Source organism: Astatotilapia calliptera, chromosome 5 (assembly GCF_964374335.1).
Source record: "Astatotilapia calliptera chromosome 5, fAstCal68.1, whole genome shotgun sequence".
In the NCBI taxonomy this organism is placed as follows: domain Eukaryota; kingdom Metazoa; phylum Chordata; class Actinopteri; order Cichliformes; family Cichlidae; genus Astatotilapia; species Astatotilapia calliptera.
Window position 1 is genome coordinate 20,918,722 of NC_137426.1, and position 15,855 is coordinate 20,934,576.

At 39.0% G+C, this 15,855-nt stretch overlaps 1 protein-coding gene across 1 annotated transcript in view; it reads right to left on the reverse strand.

Annotated features, from left to right (window-relative positions):
* tex264a (testis expressed 264, ER-phagy receptor a) overlaps positions 1-15,855 on the reverse strand; it is a 75,481-nt gene that overhangs the window by 5,967 nt on the left and 53,659 nt on the right. The window contains exon 3 of the mRNA XM_026167974.2: positions 4,294-4,465. Coding sequence (XP_026023759.1) covers positions 4,294-4,465 — 172 coding nt within the window. The remainder of the gene's footprint in view (positions 1-4,293; positions 4,466-15,855) is intronic.

Genomic DNA, 15,855 nt, shown 5'->3' on the forward strand with positions numbered 1-15,855 from the left:
ACCCTGCCAATAGAAAAAGGACTTCTTTAATCAAAGGCAAATACTCACTCATTCAGAATATTTGGGGGACTTTTCATTTATCTGTTATCTAAAGAAAACTGATTTGACCTCAGTGTTGGAGATTCCTCATGATCTACCTATAAATAGCCTTTTGTGATATCCAAATGATGCTCTAAAATGTTTTAAGCACTGGGCACGTCTTGGCATTCTGAGTAATGGACATTTAATAAAGATAGATTCTGTTTTTCACAGTGACGATTTATGGACGCTAATTCAAAACCACAGATCACAGCCAAGAAGGAAAACTGCCAAGAAGTGGGTAAAAAAACATTTCTCTGACGGAAGAAACGGTATTCAAAGGCATTCAACAAATATTTCCACAGAAACTGATTTCCAAGCCAATTTTCACAAGTATGAAAAAGCAGAACACACAACTCTCTGATAAAAGAAACTCTTCAAAATAAAATAAATAAATAAAAAATCCACCTCTCTGCAAACTCCACTTATCGTTTCGTTTCTACTACACACAGTAGCTAAGCATTGTTAGCAGTGTCAGCATTGTTCTGAATGATTAAAAAGGCTCTGCGTGTTAAATGTGGAGCATAAAAAGAAATATCACATCTTTCCAAAAAAAAGTGTTTAAAGTGAATGTGACAAATGTTTATACACAATCTTCTGTTGTACCACTTAGTAAGACCAATGTTTATCGAACTGTCTTTGAATAGTTTGTGAACAGTATAAACTGATGTGATAAATCATCGTTAGACTGGTACCACAGCAGTTGAAATACTACAACAAAAGAATAGTTTGAAACTAGGGCTGGGCCATATTATACCGTTCACGGTAATACCGGTATAATGTTAGGCAACGATAGGAAAATGAAATATCGCGATAGAATATGAGTAAAACGCGCATGCGCAGTGCCTTTGTTTTCATACGCACATGGGCGATTGTTGAGTGAAACAGATGAACCAGAATTGGTTTGTAAAAATGGTGCGACTTCAGTGATGTGGAACTGGTTTGGTGTTTGTCCGTCAGATACACAACAAAGCACATTTTTTTGCAGAACATGCAAGCGGCCGTCGTTATTGTCGTATTTGTCGGACTAAGATGCTCTTAAATCTGGGAGTAATCTGGGTCCTAAACTCAGTACACTTCAGGTCAAACAAACACTGCAGCATCACTGAGAGTTAACTGTCTAAATTCTTTCATCTTTAATAAAACGATCAGCATTGCTGCTTTACCAGGTGTAACAATTCAGTTTAACTTCCAGGCATCCATGAAAACAAAATTTATTACATTTAACGGAGTTAGAAGTTAGCAGGAAGCTAGCGGAAGTTAGCTCGCTAGTTTTGCTAGTTACCTAAGCATGATATAGCATGTTCTGACTGAGAGATTTCTGAAAAAAATCAAACGTACAGCTCTGCTATCACTTCCAACATAAATGAAGGCAGGAAACTAAACAGCAGTGACGTTTGTAGGGTTACTGAAGTTGGGCTAGCTGGTATATAATGATGTGCTACGTGATCGCTAGCGACACAGCTATGTTAGCATAACATAAACAGTGAAGCTGGAGGATGAACACTAAGGTTCCTCATGGTTAGAGACAAATGCAATCGCATGGCAGGATGCTGTAAATGGACCAAACGTCAGTCAGGAGAACAACTGAGATAATCCATCCACAATACAAGGCTAGTCATTAATATACTGCAACAACATGGGAATAGAGCAGCTGCCAGAGAATTCAACATCAATGAATCAATGGTACAGAAGTGGAGGAAGCAAGAAGAATGAGTTTAATAAAGTTTGATTTATCTAACTGCTTTGTTTAGCTCAATGTGCCTTATGGTCCAAAAAATACGTACTGCACACTACAGTTTAATGTTGCAAAGCACCTCTTTTTAACTTCAGTGGATATTATATATGGTTATGCTCAGGATATGTCAGCCCATTTCTACTGGAAATGCCTTTTGGTTAAACTTTCAGCAAGGAATTTGCATTTGCACTGTTACATTTTTATAAAGCTTTAATGTACATAAAAACCAGCTTCTTGTTTAAGTGAAAATTAATGGAAGGTTGTCTTTTTGCGCTAGTAATGTTGTGGAGTATTTTGTCTCACATCAATTATATCGTCAGTTATATCGTTATCGCAAATTTTCAAATGTATATCGTGATAAATATTTTTGGCCATATCGCCCTGCTCTATTTGAAACTTCGACAAACGCTTTTGTTTTCAATAATGTAATGTTTGCAGGCAGCCAGAGGAGAATCCAGTAAGTCACTGTATAAGGAAACGGTTAGAGGCAATAATTCTCCCTAAAATCTACCCTTTTGTGTTTATTCACCCAAAAACAGCCATTGCACTGACCACCTTGCTGTTGGCTAGCTTTGAGCTTTGCACAATGGACACACCACTCGTCTGTGTGGAGTGAGTCTGTTTGTCTTCTGATCTTAGAGCCTAACAGAGACTCATAATATCTTTTATTTTGCTCCAGCCTCTCTCTTTGATTTTTTTAAGCTTAAGCTAAAATATTTTTATACAGACACATCTTTAAGTAAATTCACATGTAGATGTGTCCTTTCATTGACATTGTATTATAGCTGTGTCATCTCTACTTAAAAAAAGGAAACTTTTACATTTCTATTTGGAGACATGTTCATTAGTAATATTAGTTATGATGGGGACATCTTTGGAAAGAGCAAGGCTAGCTGTCTATTCCCTACTTCTAGTCTTCATGGTAAGCCAAACTAATTAACTCTTGGCTACGGCTCCAGACCGAGCACACAGCCACAATGGTCTGCTGGATTAACGCAGACACGGCGGCACGACGAATTAACAAAAGATTTGGAGACCAGTGAGTGAATGCATAAAAAGTAAGAGTGTGCAACGTTGCAAAATCACTTTCTCCTCATGTGATTAAGACAAGTGGCAGATCGAATTAATTTGATCTGAATTAACGTATTTAAATGCTTTCTGGCACTTTAGTTCTTTCTTATTTACTTTCTCATTTGTTAGGGAAGCAATAATCAAAACTTTGTCTCGGTCTGATGATGCTGACAAACTCATTTAAAGTTGTGAATAGCTCTGACTCAGTTTGCTCTTGCCTCTCAGAATGTGAGAGTCTCCACAGCGGATAAAGCTGCTGTGTATGGAGAGTGGTCTTCACCTCTGTCATGTAATGACGCTTTATTTTAAAGGTGGCTGCCAACTAACCATGGTCAGAACATGTTAGGCCTTCTTCCATATACGTCTCTGAAATTTAAGCTGTGCTTACAAGGGATGTCACATGATCTATTCTTAAGGCACCTGATTTAAATCAACCCATCCCCACTCACTCTGTCCCCACAGAGCAACACCATTTTTGTTCTCCGGAGATTTGTACGCTGATTAAGTCAATACGGCTCTGAGACCAGCCCACAGGTCAGCTGTGATTCAAAGAGTAATGGCAGCATGGAAGACATCGCGCTTGAAGGCACATACTTGTAATGACAGAGCAATTACAGAGTCTCAGATATCACCCGTCCTCTGTGATCCAGGGCGAGAGAGGAGTCAGCGCAGTGGCAGACAAAATAAAAGTTGTTACACATTTTCTCTTTGTTTGTTTTTAACTGACACAAGCTGTAGGATCAACAGAGTAAAAATGAATGCTTGGTAAGACTGAAATTGGACGACAGCAGTATAACCACATGATGGCTCCTTTTTCACGTGGCATTTGGTTGTCCCTGATTTTTTTTAAAGCTGCTTTCACACATCATTGACTCATCAGGCTAACCACCTCATTGTGGCTAAAACCACTGGCCACATGGTGAGGTTTGCTCTATTGTCACATAATCCGAGAATAGCAGAATATAGCTGCACATCAGCGCAGTCCGGTGATACTTTAAACCACAGGAATCGGTTAAGTTATGTTTAGTTACCTTACTACTCTCTTACGCTCAACTACAAACTCCTTATAAAATGTACGCATCAAACGAATTAAGAAAACACCTGAATCACATATCAGATCTCAATGAATGACACATTAAAAGTTGAAAATCTTTACTGATATACATTTTGTAATTGAGAACAGCAGGTGAAAACCGAAAGCATCAATTCTTTGACGGCTAGATTTTAAAAAAGATAAATAAATAAATCACACAAAAAATCTAAACTAAAGTTGTTCCGCTCTGAAAACTTAATTTTGAATCAGACAAATTGACAGCTCTTTCTTCTTGTTTGAGAAATCTTTTTGATGCTGTCACTAATTGCCTCCGGGGAGGCTGACAGTATCCGAGGATGTGTAAAATCTTTACCTGTAATGTCGGTTCCTCTATCGTCGTCCGAGTCCTCTTCCTTCACATCTGTTCTGACCTCCTCTTTCATTTCTGGTACAAAGAAGTCCGTCTGACGAGACAGCGGAACCATATAGTTGATGACATCCGAACTGTAGATCTCAATAGTTGGGAATGCACAAAGCTTCCTCTCCTATTAAAATGGAAAAAGAAAAAAGACACAAAACAGGAAGTGAGATTTACCTTATAATATCCTATTACCCTTGCAAAGATAGGCGCGTTCGTTCTGTAAAAACCACAAAGACACTGTCGAATTTCACCTTAATATTTGTGTAAACTTGTGCTTGTGTCTCTAATTGAGAAAGTGATAACCTTTCATAATTACACTGAGCTGGAAGAGGAAAAAGAAGGAAAACAAGCACACAGACAGCATGAAGTCTGACTAGCTTTGAGTTATGAGAAAGATCAGATCAACAGAGAGCAGACTATCTGCTTAAACGACTCACACAAGATAACAGAATTCTACATAATCATCTTCACAATGATCAAGTTCAAGTGATGCACAATCTCTTTAAACAAATAACATGCCCTTTTCTTCACAGTGCCAGTGGCACCGGGGTCACTGGTTCTCAAAATGTGATCCCCACTGGTGGGGAATAGAGCCACTGCAGCTGTGGCGTACACGGCCAGGGGAAAACTACAGATTTCTGATGGAGTCGAGCTAACTAACTAAAAAAACAGAACTGTGATTCTGTTTTTTATCTTTGGTGGTAGGATATGAACTTTTCTGCCTTATGTTGTCAGACATGCCTGAAAAAGTGTTTAGGAAGCAGTGATGCAAAGGCCCTCGTGTTTCATTTGCATGAAAAAGGTCTGAGCAGACTCAATTAACTTCAACACTGAGAGTAAAGGACATCTTCAGTTCTCACTGTACCCATCATGTTTTTCCAAGTTATTATTTTGCACTACAAAAGCTAAACACAAATTTAAAACACCCAAAGGCCTCATAAAACTGCTGGTTAAATCCTTTCTTTCAATGCTTCTCACATAAAACACGACAAAGAGCGTAGGGACCGAGGACCCGTGCTGAAGGAGTGTGATGAACACCTCAAACAAGCAGAAAACATTTCAAATATGCAGTTCAAAAGTGCCTTTGCTGATATAACACTATGTCTTTCACACATTAATATGTATATACTGTATCCCCTTCCATGTGAGTTCATTAAAGTTGCATTACCATCTACATCAGTGCGTCTACACTCTCCGCAAGAAGTATATGCAGTGAGTGGAGAGTTTATAAATATTATACTATATTTTCCTCTAAAGTGGACATTAGCCTTTCATAATTTTTCTTTATGCTTTCATATAGTTCTCAAGGGACTGCAGAGGAATGAGCTGTGTGATGAGCCATCAGAGCGCGGCAGAAGCAGAGGTGAGCTGCACAGGCTGGTCTCAGCTGTGATCGGCTGCAAAGTGACATATGAATGCTGGAATGCACAGACATGAACACAAGTCAATAAAAATCCCACGCAGTGTTTTTGCCCTTGATTTTATTTTTTTATTCCTTATGATTCATAAAAAAAGTTGCCTAGTTGTTCACTTATAATAGAGATCCGGCTAAGGGTAACACTCTGTAGCTACTAAAGAGAAGAGAGCTCAGTATGATGGGTTGTTTTACATAATTCTTTCTCGTTCCTCATATTAAAGGCAAATTTATGACTGTATACAGCTGCTGGCTGTGAGCACAGCTGCAGCTGCTCTGTCTGGCTCTTATAGGTGAAGCTGTGGCTGGATACAGTTATCACTCAGCCTTCAGACAGCTGCATTCGAAGGTTGACTCTGTGGTGCTGTGAATATGTACGGCTGTACTATTTGCTTCTGTGACAAATGTGTTAAACCGCCAACCCCATTACAGCACATTCATCACTTCACACACACATGTGCAGTCAGTGTTCTTCTCATTAACAGATGTGTCACAGTCAGAACTGCAACAGCCCAACTACAGCCATGGGTACAGTGACCGCTTTGTCATACCAAGGCTGCCCTCACAATCACAGCAATTACAGCCTCTGCCTCAATCAGCTTTGGCAGTGGTCACTGAGAACTGACCCCCCTCTTCCAGTTTTCTTTCACTGCGCAGCCACACTGAGGCTGCACCGGCCTGCCTTTACATTGCACAGATTAATGCATACCTATGAGATTTTCTCCATTGGTGAAAATGATTAAAAGGTGGTGCAAAAGTTTTGCAAGGAGTCCAGGAAAACCCGACCTTTTTGGGTCTAACTATATTGTTGTTTTTGTATATTTTTGGGAGCCACATTCCTGACATTTTAGGACATAAGCATTATGTGGACAACTGATATCAGCAAATGGCTCCAAAACACTCAAAAGATTTCATAGTTTTGAGCTGTGCTTTGGGGCATTAAATCGCTACAAATATGCCCTTTACCAACACCAAAGCAACCTTTAACCATAACATTTCTCCACCATGCTTGAAAGATGGCTTCAAGCACTCCTTCAGCATCTTTCCATTTGCTCCACATCTAAGAGCTCAAACACACATGTGTCTATACACGACACTTCTTTCCCCCAAAACTGTCTCTGTCCAGTGTCTTTGAGGGTTTTTTTTTTAACCACTCTTAATCATCTCCTTTTTACTGGCCAGCCTCATATTTGGCTTTTTTTTGTTGCAACTATGCCTAGAAGGCCAGCTTCCAAGAGTCGCCTCTTGACTGTGTGTTGATAATGGTGTTTGGTGGGTGCCATTTAATGAAGCTGCCAGTTGAAGACCTGTGAGGCGACAAATACATCAAACTACTTGTCTTCTTGCTCAGTTGCGCTCCAGGGCCTCACACATCTCTTTCTATTCTTGTTAGAGCAAGACCGCACTGTTCTGTGGAGGGAGAACTTGCCAGCACTGCATGCGATCTTCAGTGTTTGTCAGTTTCCCACAGCTTTCATTTCTTAGAACAAGAGCAAGAATAGGAATGTTTACAGCTTTATGGGGGGCCCCTTTTAAGACTTGAATAAAACCTGCAAAGAATTCAACATTAACTGAATAAAGAAGTGTTTCAGATTTCAGCCGTGATGACAGGAAAAGGAGTTTTTAATGATCAGTTAGGATTTCGCTTGCATTAGAGAGCAAAACGTGCCATTGACACACAGGAGTGCGCTTTGCTATGAGCGTCTGTATAAGACAACATTCCATTATCATCATTAATGGCATTCACAAACAATTTCATTAATGTAATTTATTTTTTATGTACATGTCTTTAAACTTAATAACAACATATTTAAGTGATAACTTATTTTTAGCTAAAATTACAAAAAATCAATAGAATGAAAAAGTAAAAAAATATGCAATGCTAACTGCAAGTAAAACTATAAAAGCATTAGAACAAAATGCCCTTGAAGTATTAAAAGCACACAAAACAGAAAAATTGCCTCATGATTGTTATGTTATAACTGATGTCTCGGTATCTCCTGCTGAAACTGAGCAAGCCGGTGCTAATTTGAGCTACTGAACCTTGTAAACATAGCTTTTATCACCAAGTTTATATATATCTTTTCAAATTATTGCCACACAAAGTAGAAAGTAACTGTAAAGTAGAAGTTGTGAAATAGCTTTGAAGATACTTGATATTTTTCTATTAAAAACAGGAGACTTCGAATAGAAGGAAACATGCAGGGAAAGCTCCAGGGAAGTATAACTCTAAAAATGTGACTTTGCACCATTATATAGATTTAAATATTCTTATTCTATTCACTTTTTTTTCTTCGACTAGCAAATAAGCGAGAATGACATTTATAAGAAGTGCTTTTGGTTCAGCTCGTTAGTTAAACCTCTCAGAACTGAAGTGACCACTTCGACTTTTAAAAAAAAAGCAGTTTCTCCCCAAAAAACAAAAAAGCCCTTAAACCTGGTGCACTTTTCAAAACTTCTTTTTGCTCTTTGAAAATGTTGCGAGGTTTATTTCTTTAAATCTGCTGCTGGATAAATGTGTTGTTATGTTAAACCGCACTGCTGATTTCTCCTTAGCGCACATATTCGTTCCCACGTGGAAACCTTCGCGCACTCGCTCTCTTTATATTACACAGTATAACTCCACTGTTTGAATTTTTATGCTCGCGCTGCTCTTCATCTCACCACGCAAATGTTCATAAAGGTCTCGTCTATAAATTTAAGTGAATGTATAGACTTGCTGTGTTGTCATGGTTATGTTACAAAACAAGCTATTCTGAGCTCTGAGGGGGAAATAATGAAAGAAACAAGTTGGATGGCCTAACTGCGGTAACCTGGCTCCATTTCCTATGGGTCAGGGTGATCTAGGTTGACTGATGGGTTTTAATCTAATCCTTGCAAAATAAGACTGTAGGAGCTGGTATGAATCACCTGGCTGCTACACACAGAGGCTCCAGCCTTGGGGCTCCTTATGCAAATGAGTGCCCATCTCCTTGAACCTACTCCGATAATGAGCAGGGAATTTGAGACAAAGACAGTTCACTATACTGTAGGCATACATGTATCTCCAAGGGATACGGTAACAGATAAAAGAAAGAAAAGCACATATAAGAAAGGTGTAAACCAATATATCTGCATTACAGACAGTAAGAGTTACTTTAAAACAGTCATTTGTTAATAATTTTCCATTTCTTTCCATAAAAGATTCTTCCAGCAGTGACTGCAAGATGTTATTTAAACACTTGGCTGAATCTGATGAATTAATGGTTACCACAACATCAGGGAGACAGGATAGAACTTCTATTATCTTTGGTACAAATAAAAAATTTTGCCTTTAACACAGGAAATGCAAAGTACTTTCTTTTGCAAAAGTCTCATACCTGAATAAAAAAATAAATGAACAAATAAAGCAACACAACAGCATGTGAAGCTACAAGAGGCACAAGATGATGCACATTTTCAATAATCCACTTTGCAGGATGCCAGTGTGTTATAAAGACAGCTTATTAGACAGCACGGGATTCTGGACCTTTTAATTTTGTAAATCATGTCATGCATATTACCAATTAATTACCAATTAATACTATATAGTGATTTACTGACACATATATTAGCCCATCTCAGTCCTGAGGAGGAATGTTTCTATAACATCTTATCTCATCCAAAACATTAGGGCACGGTCCGCTGGGTCATGTGGGTGGAGCTTCTGTGTTCTTTGGGCTGGCGGTGTGGTTGCTTAAAATGCAGCAGTGTTAAAGTACGTAGATGCCAAAGTGACATCAATATAAATGTACACAGTTTTCCAGCAGGGCATTCAGTTGTTGTGGCAAATCATTGGGCACTTACTTAATTCACAAACACACCACTCTAGAGCTGTTCTTCAAAATAAATGTAATTTGCTTTAACAGAAACAGTGAATATCATTACTGCACTCCTGCTAACGCATTAACAGTGTTACGTTGTTGAATATATTTATTTTGAAAATCATCCTAAAAATTACGAGTGGTGTGTTTTTCACTTCCATTAACATATTTTCCAATACGAAGTTGATTTTTTGAAAGTTTTTATTCTAATTTTCCGATTATAAAATCTTCACATAGGTTTGTTTATTCAATCATCTTCCCTGCTGCAGGCATTTCACTACACTTAATCTGTGGTTATAAGATTCATTTCTATTGTATCTTCTGTTGCTCTTTAAGGTATTTCAAAGACCTCAGTGACAGTTTTTTTAATTACTCCTTTTGCTGTCGACACAAACAACTACTTCTAATTACACAGTAATTGATTCTTCACTTTAACTGTACTTGCCTTTATGAACAGTGCACAATCAAAAGGCAATCTCTAAACTGAAGTACCCAAAGTAACATTAACATAATTAGCTTTTTTCTGTCTTTGATGATATTTAATGAAAACTAAACAGAGACAAAAAATACTAAAATATATACGGAAGCAGAGTTTTCAAACATAAGCCTACCTGTTATAGCTGGTAGGCCTATGTTATAGCTGCTCAAGTCTTCTGGCAGCATTAATCTTTACACCTGACAGTGACTTCTGTGATAGATTTTTATGAAGTTAACACCTGTATTTTAGGGGGATTGCACTTCTTTTTCAGGAGGCCTGATGGAACCTTTTGGAGAACAATGACCCACGTTGTGTTTGGTGCTGTTTGTTTTGGCTCTAGGATAGGCCTCAAGGACAGACTAGTTGCTTTTTGATAGTGCAGAGGCACAATTTGTTTCCTTATCTGGAGAGCAGACATAGAAGGGGGTATATGAAACTCTGTGTGAGATTAGAACATCAGAACAGGGATGATGATACCTGCTGTAATGTGTTTTCATTTCTCCTCTCCTTGATATTCAGTCATTTTCATAATAAATATATTCATATTTTATACTATTCTTCTGGGTCCCTTGATTATTTCTGCATGAAGAAAATCTCTCATCATAACTTCTTACTAACCTGCTTTTGTTTACTCCAACATTGTTGGGTCCCCCCCCCACGCACACACACACCACCACCACCTTTTTTTAATCAAAGTATTTTTTCTTGTGGTAAATCCTCCTCAGCTAATATAAAAAGCAGGAGGTCTAACATACATTAGTTTATTTCACAAGGCATTATTACTGGTACTGATTGGAGCATAATTCACTATCATATGTTACGAGATCGCGGATACAAGCGGCAGAAATGAGCTTCGTCCGAAGGGTGGCTGGCCTCTCCCTTAGAGATAGGGTGAGAAGTTCGGCCATCCGGGAGGGGCTCAGAGTAGAGCAGCTGCTGCTCCACATCGAAAGGAGCCAGCTGAGGTGGTTCGGGCATCTGACAAGGATGCCCCCTGGGCGCCTCCTGGGTGAGGTGTTCCAGGCATGTCCCACCGGGAGGAGGCCCCGGGGCAGATCCAGGACACGCTGGAGAGATTATATCTCTCGGCTGGCCTGGGAACGCCTTGGTATTCCCCCGGATAAGCTGGAGGAGGTGGCTGGGGAGAGGGAGGTCTGGGCCTCTTTGCTTAGGCTGCTGCCCCCGCGACCCGGCCCCGGATAAAGCGGATGAAGATGGATGGATGGATGTTACATAAGTTTCACTGAAATAGGCTTGTTCCATATTACATGTTATACACAGTGTGTTTCATTTGTCTTACCTGTTTAAATGATTACAGCCATTTCATCTGACAGCCAGCAAAAGGAAAAAAACAGCAACAACTAACATCTATTATTAAACAACGATATGTACAGCAAAGGGGTCTGATCTGTGGGGGGTATGTTTCACTGACCAGTAATCTATACTTACTGTCACGGAGGAAATAAATAAAGAAATAGCAGACAGATTAACTGTCATAATCAAAACTCGCTCCCGGCTTGAACGTCTTAATTATACGACAAGCAAGATGTTCTCTTTCCACCCAGTGGCCTTTTGTGGTTTCTGCCTGTCTGCTCTCTGATTGGGTGCCATCTATTTCCCGAAAGCTTATCATGGAGTCAACAAGCTTCCACTTAACCTGTGTCTTGAAGCTGCTGGGAATGAAATGTGCTCTGCTGCAGGATACAGAGGCAGATGGCTGAACCATCGAAAAACAGGTCACTGCTTCCTTGCCCGTCGCCTCCTAGCAGACTCAATGGTTATCATCGTCATGGCCACACTTTCCAAAATTCCTCATCACATTAGGAAATCTCACCTCTTAATGATTACTGATGACTAAAGACTAAATTGACTACATTTAAATTGACAGCGGATACAATTTAATGATTAATATTTACTATACAAAATAGCCTTTTCTTAATTTTTCATTAATAATACATCTGAAGGAAAAGCTCTTGTGCTTGCAAATAAACAGAAGATAATCCCCAAGTTGGTGATGTAAACAAATCAGAATATAGTGGAGGTGTGAAATCCATTTATAATTATGTGCAGTCAAGTGCTAAAGGCACAGAAGTTTGAATTTCAATAAAAATACACCTGCTAAAGTCACTACTGTATTTGGTTACATTTTGTCTATGAAAAAAACACATTTTAATTAGAGAAATCAGACAATCTGGAGTTTGATTTGCCTGATAGCTCAAAACTCTGGGGCCTGCTGTTTGCTGACAACAGTAGAAAAAACGTATATGTAGGCGTTGCGGCAAAGTGTAAGACACAGAAGTGGGTGATATCCATCATATATCCACCAGCCACCCCTCATTTTTTAATGTTTTGCTTCAGAGGAGCCAAATATAATGCATTACTGTATTAGTTACCATGTTTTCAGTTGAATCTATGAAAACTGGCAAATATCGCAGTTTTAGGCATATCTTAGTATGAGGAGTGAGTCCTAAAAATTTAGGAAACTGGACAAGTGGACGACAAACGAACAAGTGACAAACTTATAAACTATCAACAACAGATGAACAGTATCTGAAAGTCATCCTTAAGAAATCCACCAAAAGCCTGACACAGGGTCTAAAACATGCATCTGGCCCTTCAGTTGATCCATCTACTGTTCACGGACGCCTCACTGGAAATGGTCCCAGTAGAAGTTGGCTGTCAAGAAGCCATTCTTAAGGAAGGGAAGGTTGAGGTATGTCAGATTAAACAAGAACTGGACGAAAAATGTGCGGCAACAGGTGTGGTTCAAATCGTCAAATATGTATGCAGGAAGCCAGGAGAGAGGTACAACGGGTATCTACAGCCAGAGCCTGCGCCTGTAAAACACAGTGGAGGCTCTGCCATGGTTTGGGGCTGAATTTCAGCCAGTGATGTTGGGGATCTTGTCAAAATTGACAGAATTGTGAGCGCAGAAAAGTACTATCCGATTTTGATCCACCACACAGTGTGGGATCATCTTGACTTAGAACAAAACAACAGTCGACCAAAATCCAAAGAAGAGCTTTGAATGTCCCACAAGAAGCCTGGAGAACTATTCCTGAAAACTACTTACAAGAAATGACAAGAAAAGTGCCAAAGAGAGTTCAGGCTGTGTTGAAAAGTAAAGACAGTCCGACCAAACATAGACTTTCAAGAGATTTTGCCTTATAAGCTGTATTTCCATGTAATGTTTGCATATAGTTCAATACATTGCTGCACCTATTTCCCACATTCCCTGCAAAATATAAAGAAATCATGGGTACTGTAGTACTCTACCTTCAAAATACACATCACAATCTCTGGCACATGGCAGAAGTTCAAAAGCAAAGAAAACATAAAATGTTAGAAAAATATGTTATTTGCTGCATGTATTGTTACTACAATACAGCATTTCATGCCTACACAGGATATTTTATCTTGTGTGTAACCATGTCGGGATTTCCTCTGTAAAGAAAAGTATTAATTAATATCAGCTGCTTGGCCGATGTAGTGTACAGGATTTTTAACCAGAAAAGAATAGTATCATCTTGGCTTAGGAATGCTTCTTGTATCACATACCTCATTAGGTAATGAGTAATTAATCAGGCTCTATCCTTAGAACAAGACAAGTACTGTGATATTTACAGGATCTCACAAAATGTCCGTGGAAGAAGAGGTGTGACGTGAACAAACATAGAACAAGTCAGTTTGAAGGAGAACGAGATGATTAAACAGAACAAAGGACACAGGTTGAAGCATCAGTTCTGTGGATGTGCCCTTGAACACAGTCTTATCCCCAGGATAGTACTCTGACTGACCTTTTATTAATACTCACTTCAAGATATAGGCAGTAATTCCCCCACTGAATCAATAGAAATGCCCCCACTTTTAATTACTGCTCATAAAGCAGCCTTCCAGGAGGAATATAATTGCTACTGCAACACTCAAGATCGGTATATCAGTCAGATGGGTCTCATAAAAAGTCTTCTCAGGTGAGATTGAAATACATACTTTTTCACATTAATTTAAAAGCAACTGGTTTTCTGTCACTTATAAGAAAATATGAGAAATGATAGCAGCTGCTCAAATGATTGAACGAAGACAACAGTCAATTTTCTATTATTACCCAAGTCTGACAGGATTTCTAGACCACAAAAGCGAATGACTTGAACCCTAATAATTTCCAAAAAGTTACAATGTTTTGAAACTGGAGATTTAATTGAACCTTCTGACAGATTGAAAAAGAAATGGCATATTAAAATTAAATAATAAATTAAATATTATTTTGCACATATGCATTGTTGTGCAATTTATTCATGTTTTTCAGGAAAAAGAAATCGTACTGAGGATGAGGAGGTTTCAAAAACTCACAAAAACCCATGCATCGAATATGGAACAAGTGGCATTACAGTGCCAAGTTAGTAGTTTATGGTGATTTAACTACACATGTGGGTTACTCAGGACTGACTGGGACAAAAAGTGTGTGTGTGTGTGTGTGTGTGTGTGTGTGTGTGTGTGTGTGTGTGTGTGTGTGTGTGTGTGTGTGTGTGTGTGTGTGTGTGTGTGTGTGTAGGGAGAACTACAAGACAAAGATAAAGATATAGGGGAGAGTCTCCTGGGGTTTTATAGTCTTTGACCTCTCTGGCAGCAGCTCAGTGAACACACAGTATCCCCTCCTTCAACAGAAACAGCAATAACAGGAAGGTGAACATGGATAATAACACCCCTAGAGCTTCATTTACTGCCTTGCTTAACTAACTCTGAACTAACCCCCCCCCAGAGTAACGAGGCCATAAATACAGCAGAAGTATTTTAGCCTTTCACATATTAAATGTATTCTATCCTCTTAGGTCTGATGAATAACACTAACACAAACAATCATTCACTTGCAGACTTGCAGACGTGTCTTGAAAGATGTGATATCAAAAAAAAGGAGATTTTCAAAGATCTGAGCATTAGGTTGGTTCTTCCTTTCATGTCTCAGCTCTCATCTCCGGGTTTGTGTTCAGCTCAGGAGCTGTTCTGGCTGTTGGCCAGAAAAAGAAGAGACAGAAGACACAGGAGAATCTCACTTTGAAAACGCAGAAGACTCACAAAGTCGAGGAACAACCCACAGCAAATATCAGGAGGTCTGACTCTAGATTGACCAAGACACGGGGGTCATCCTCACCTCACTGTGTTCTTTATATTTTCAGGGATGCAGTGTGTTGTTTGTCAGGTCCCATGGATAAAATTTAAACTGTGAGCAGTGGATAATTTACCCAGCATCCTTTTCCGAGACCAATACTACATGGTGAATTTTGTTTTAGGAGCAATAAGATGTGTGACTTTACGCCTTACCGCAACTACAGTTTGATTTATTTGGGGACTATTCCTGTGATCTAGCTTAATAATCCCTAATAACGAGAGCTGTTCACCTCAAGCTGTATTTTGTTGTTTTAGCTTGTTTTCTATTCTTTTTTTAACACACTACATAGTTTACACAATTGTCAACAATCACACAAAGAAATAGATCAATTTGTCAAAAAACCTGTGCTCAGATTTGATTAACTCTTAAAGAAATGGCAATTCTCACTTTTCAAACTCCTGCTAGAATCATTACTCCCAGCTCAAACACCATGTCTCAGCTTGACGTTCGTTGTCGTGCAGAGTTGCAGATGTTAGAAACTTGCCGCTTTAAATATAGGTAGACAAGGCAGACTAATATGGCCAAACAAATAAAAAGCAAATTATCGCCCTTCATTACAGCTCCTTTTACTCCGTGTAAATCACTAAGATGTTATTTAGGACTTTAAAATGTG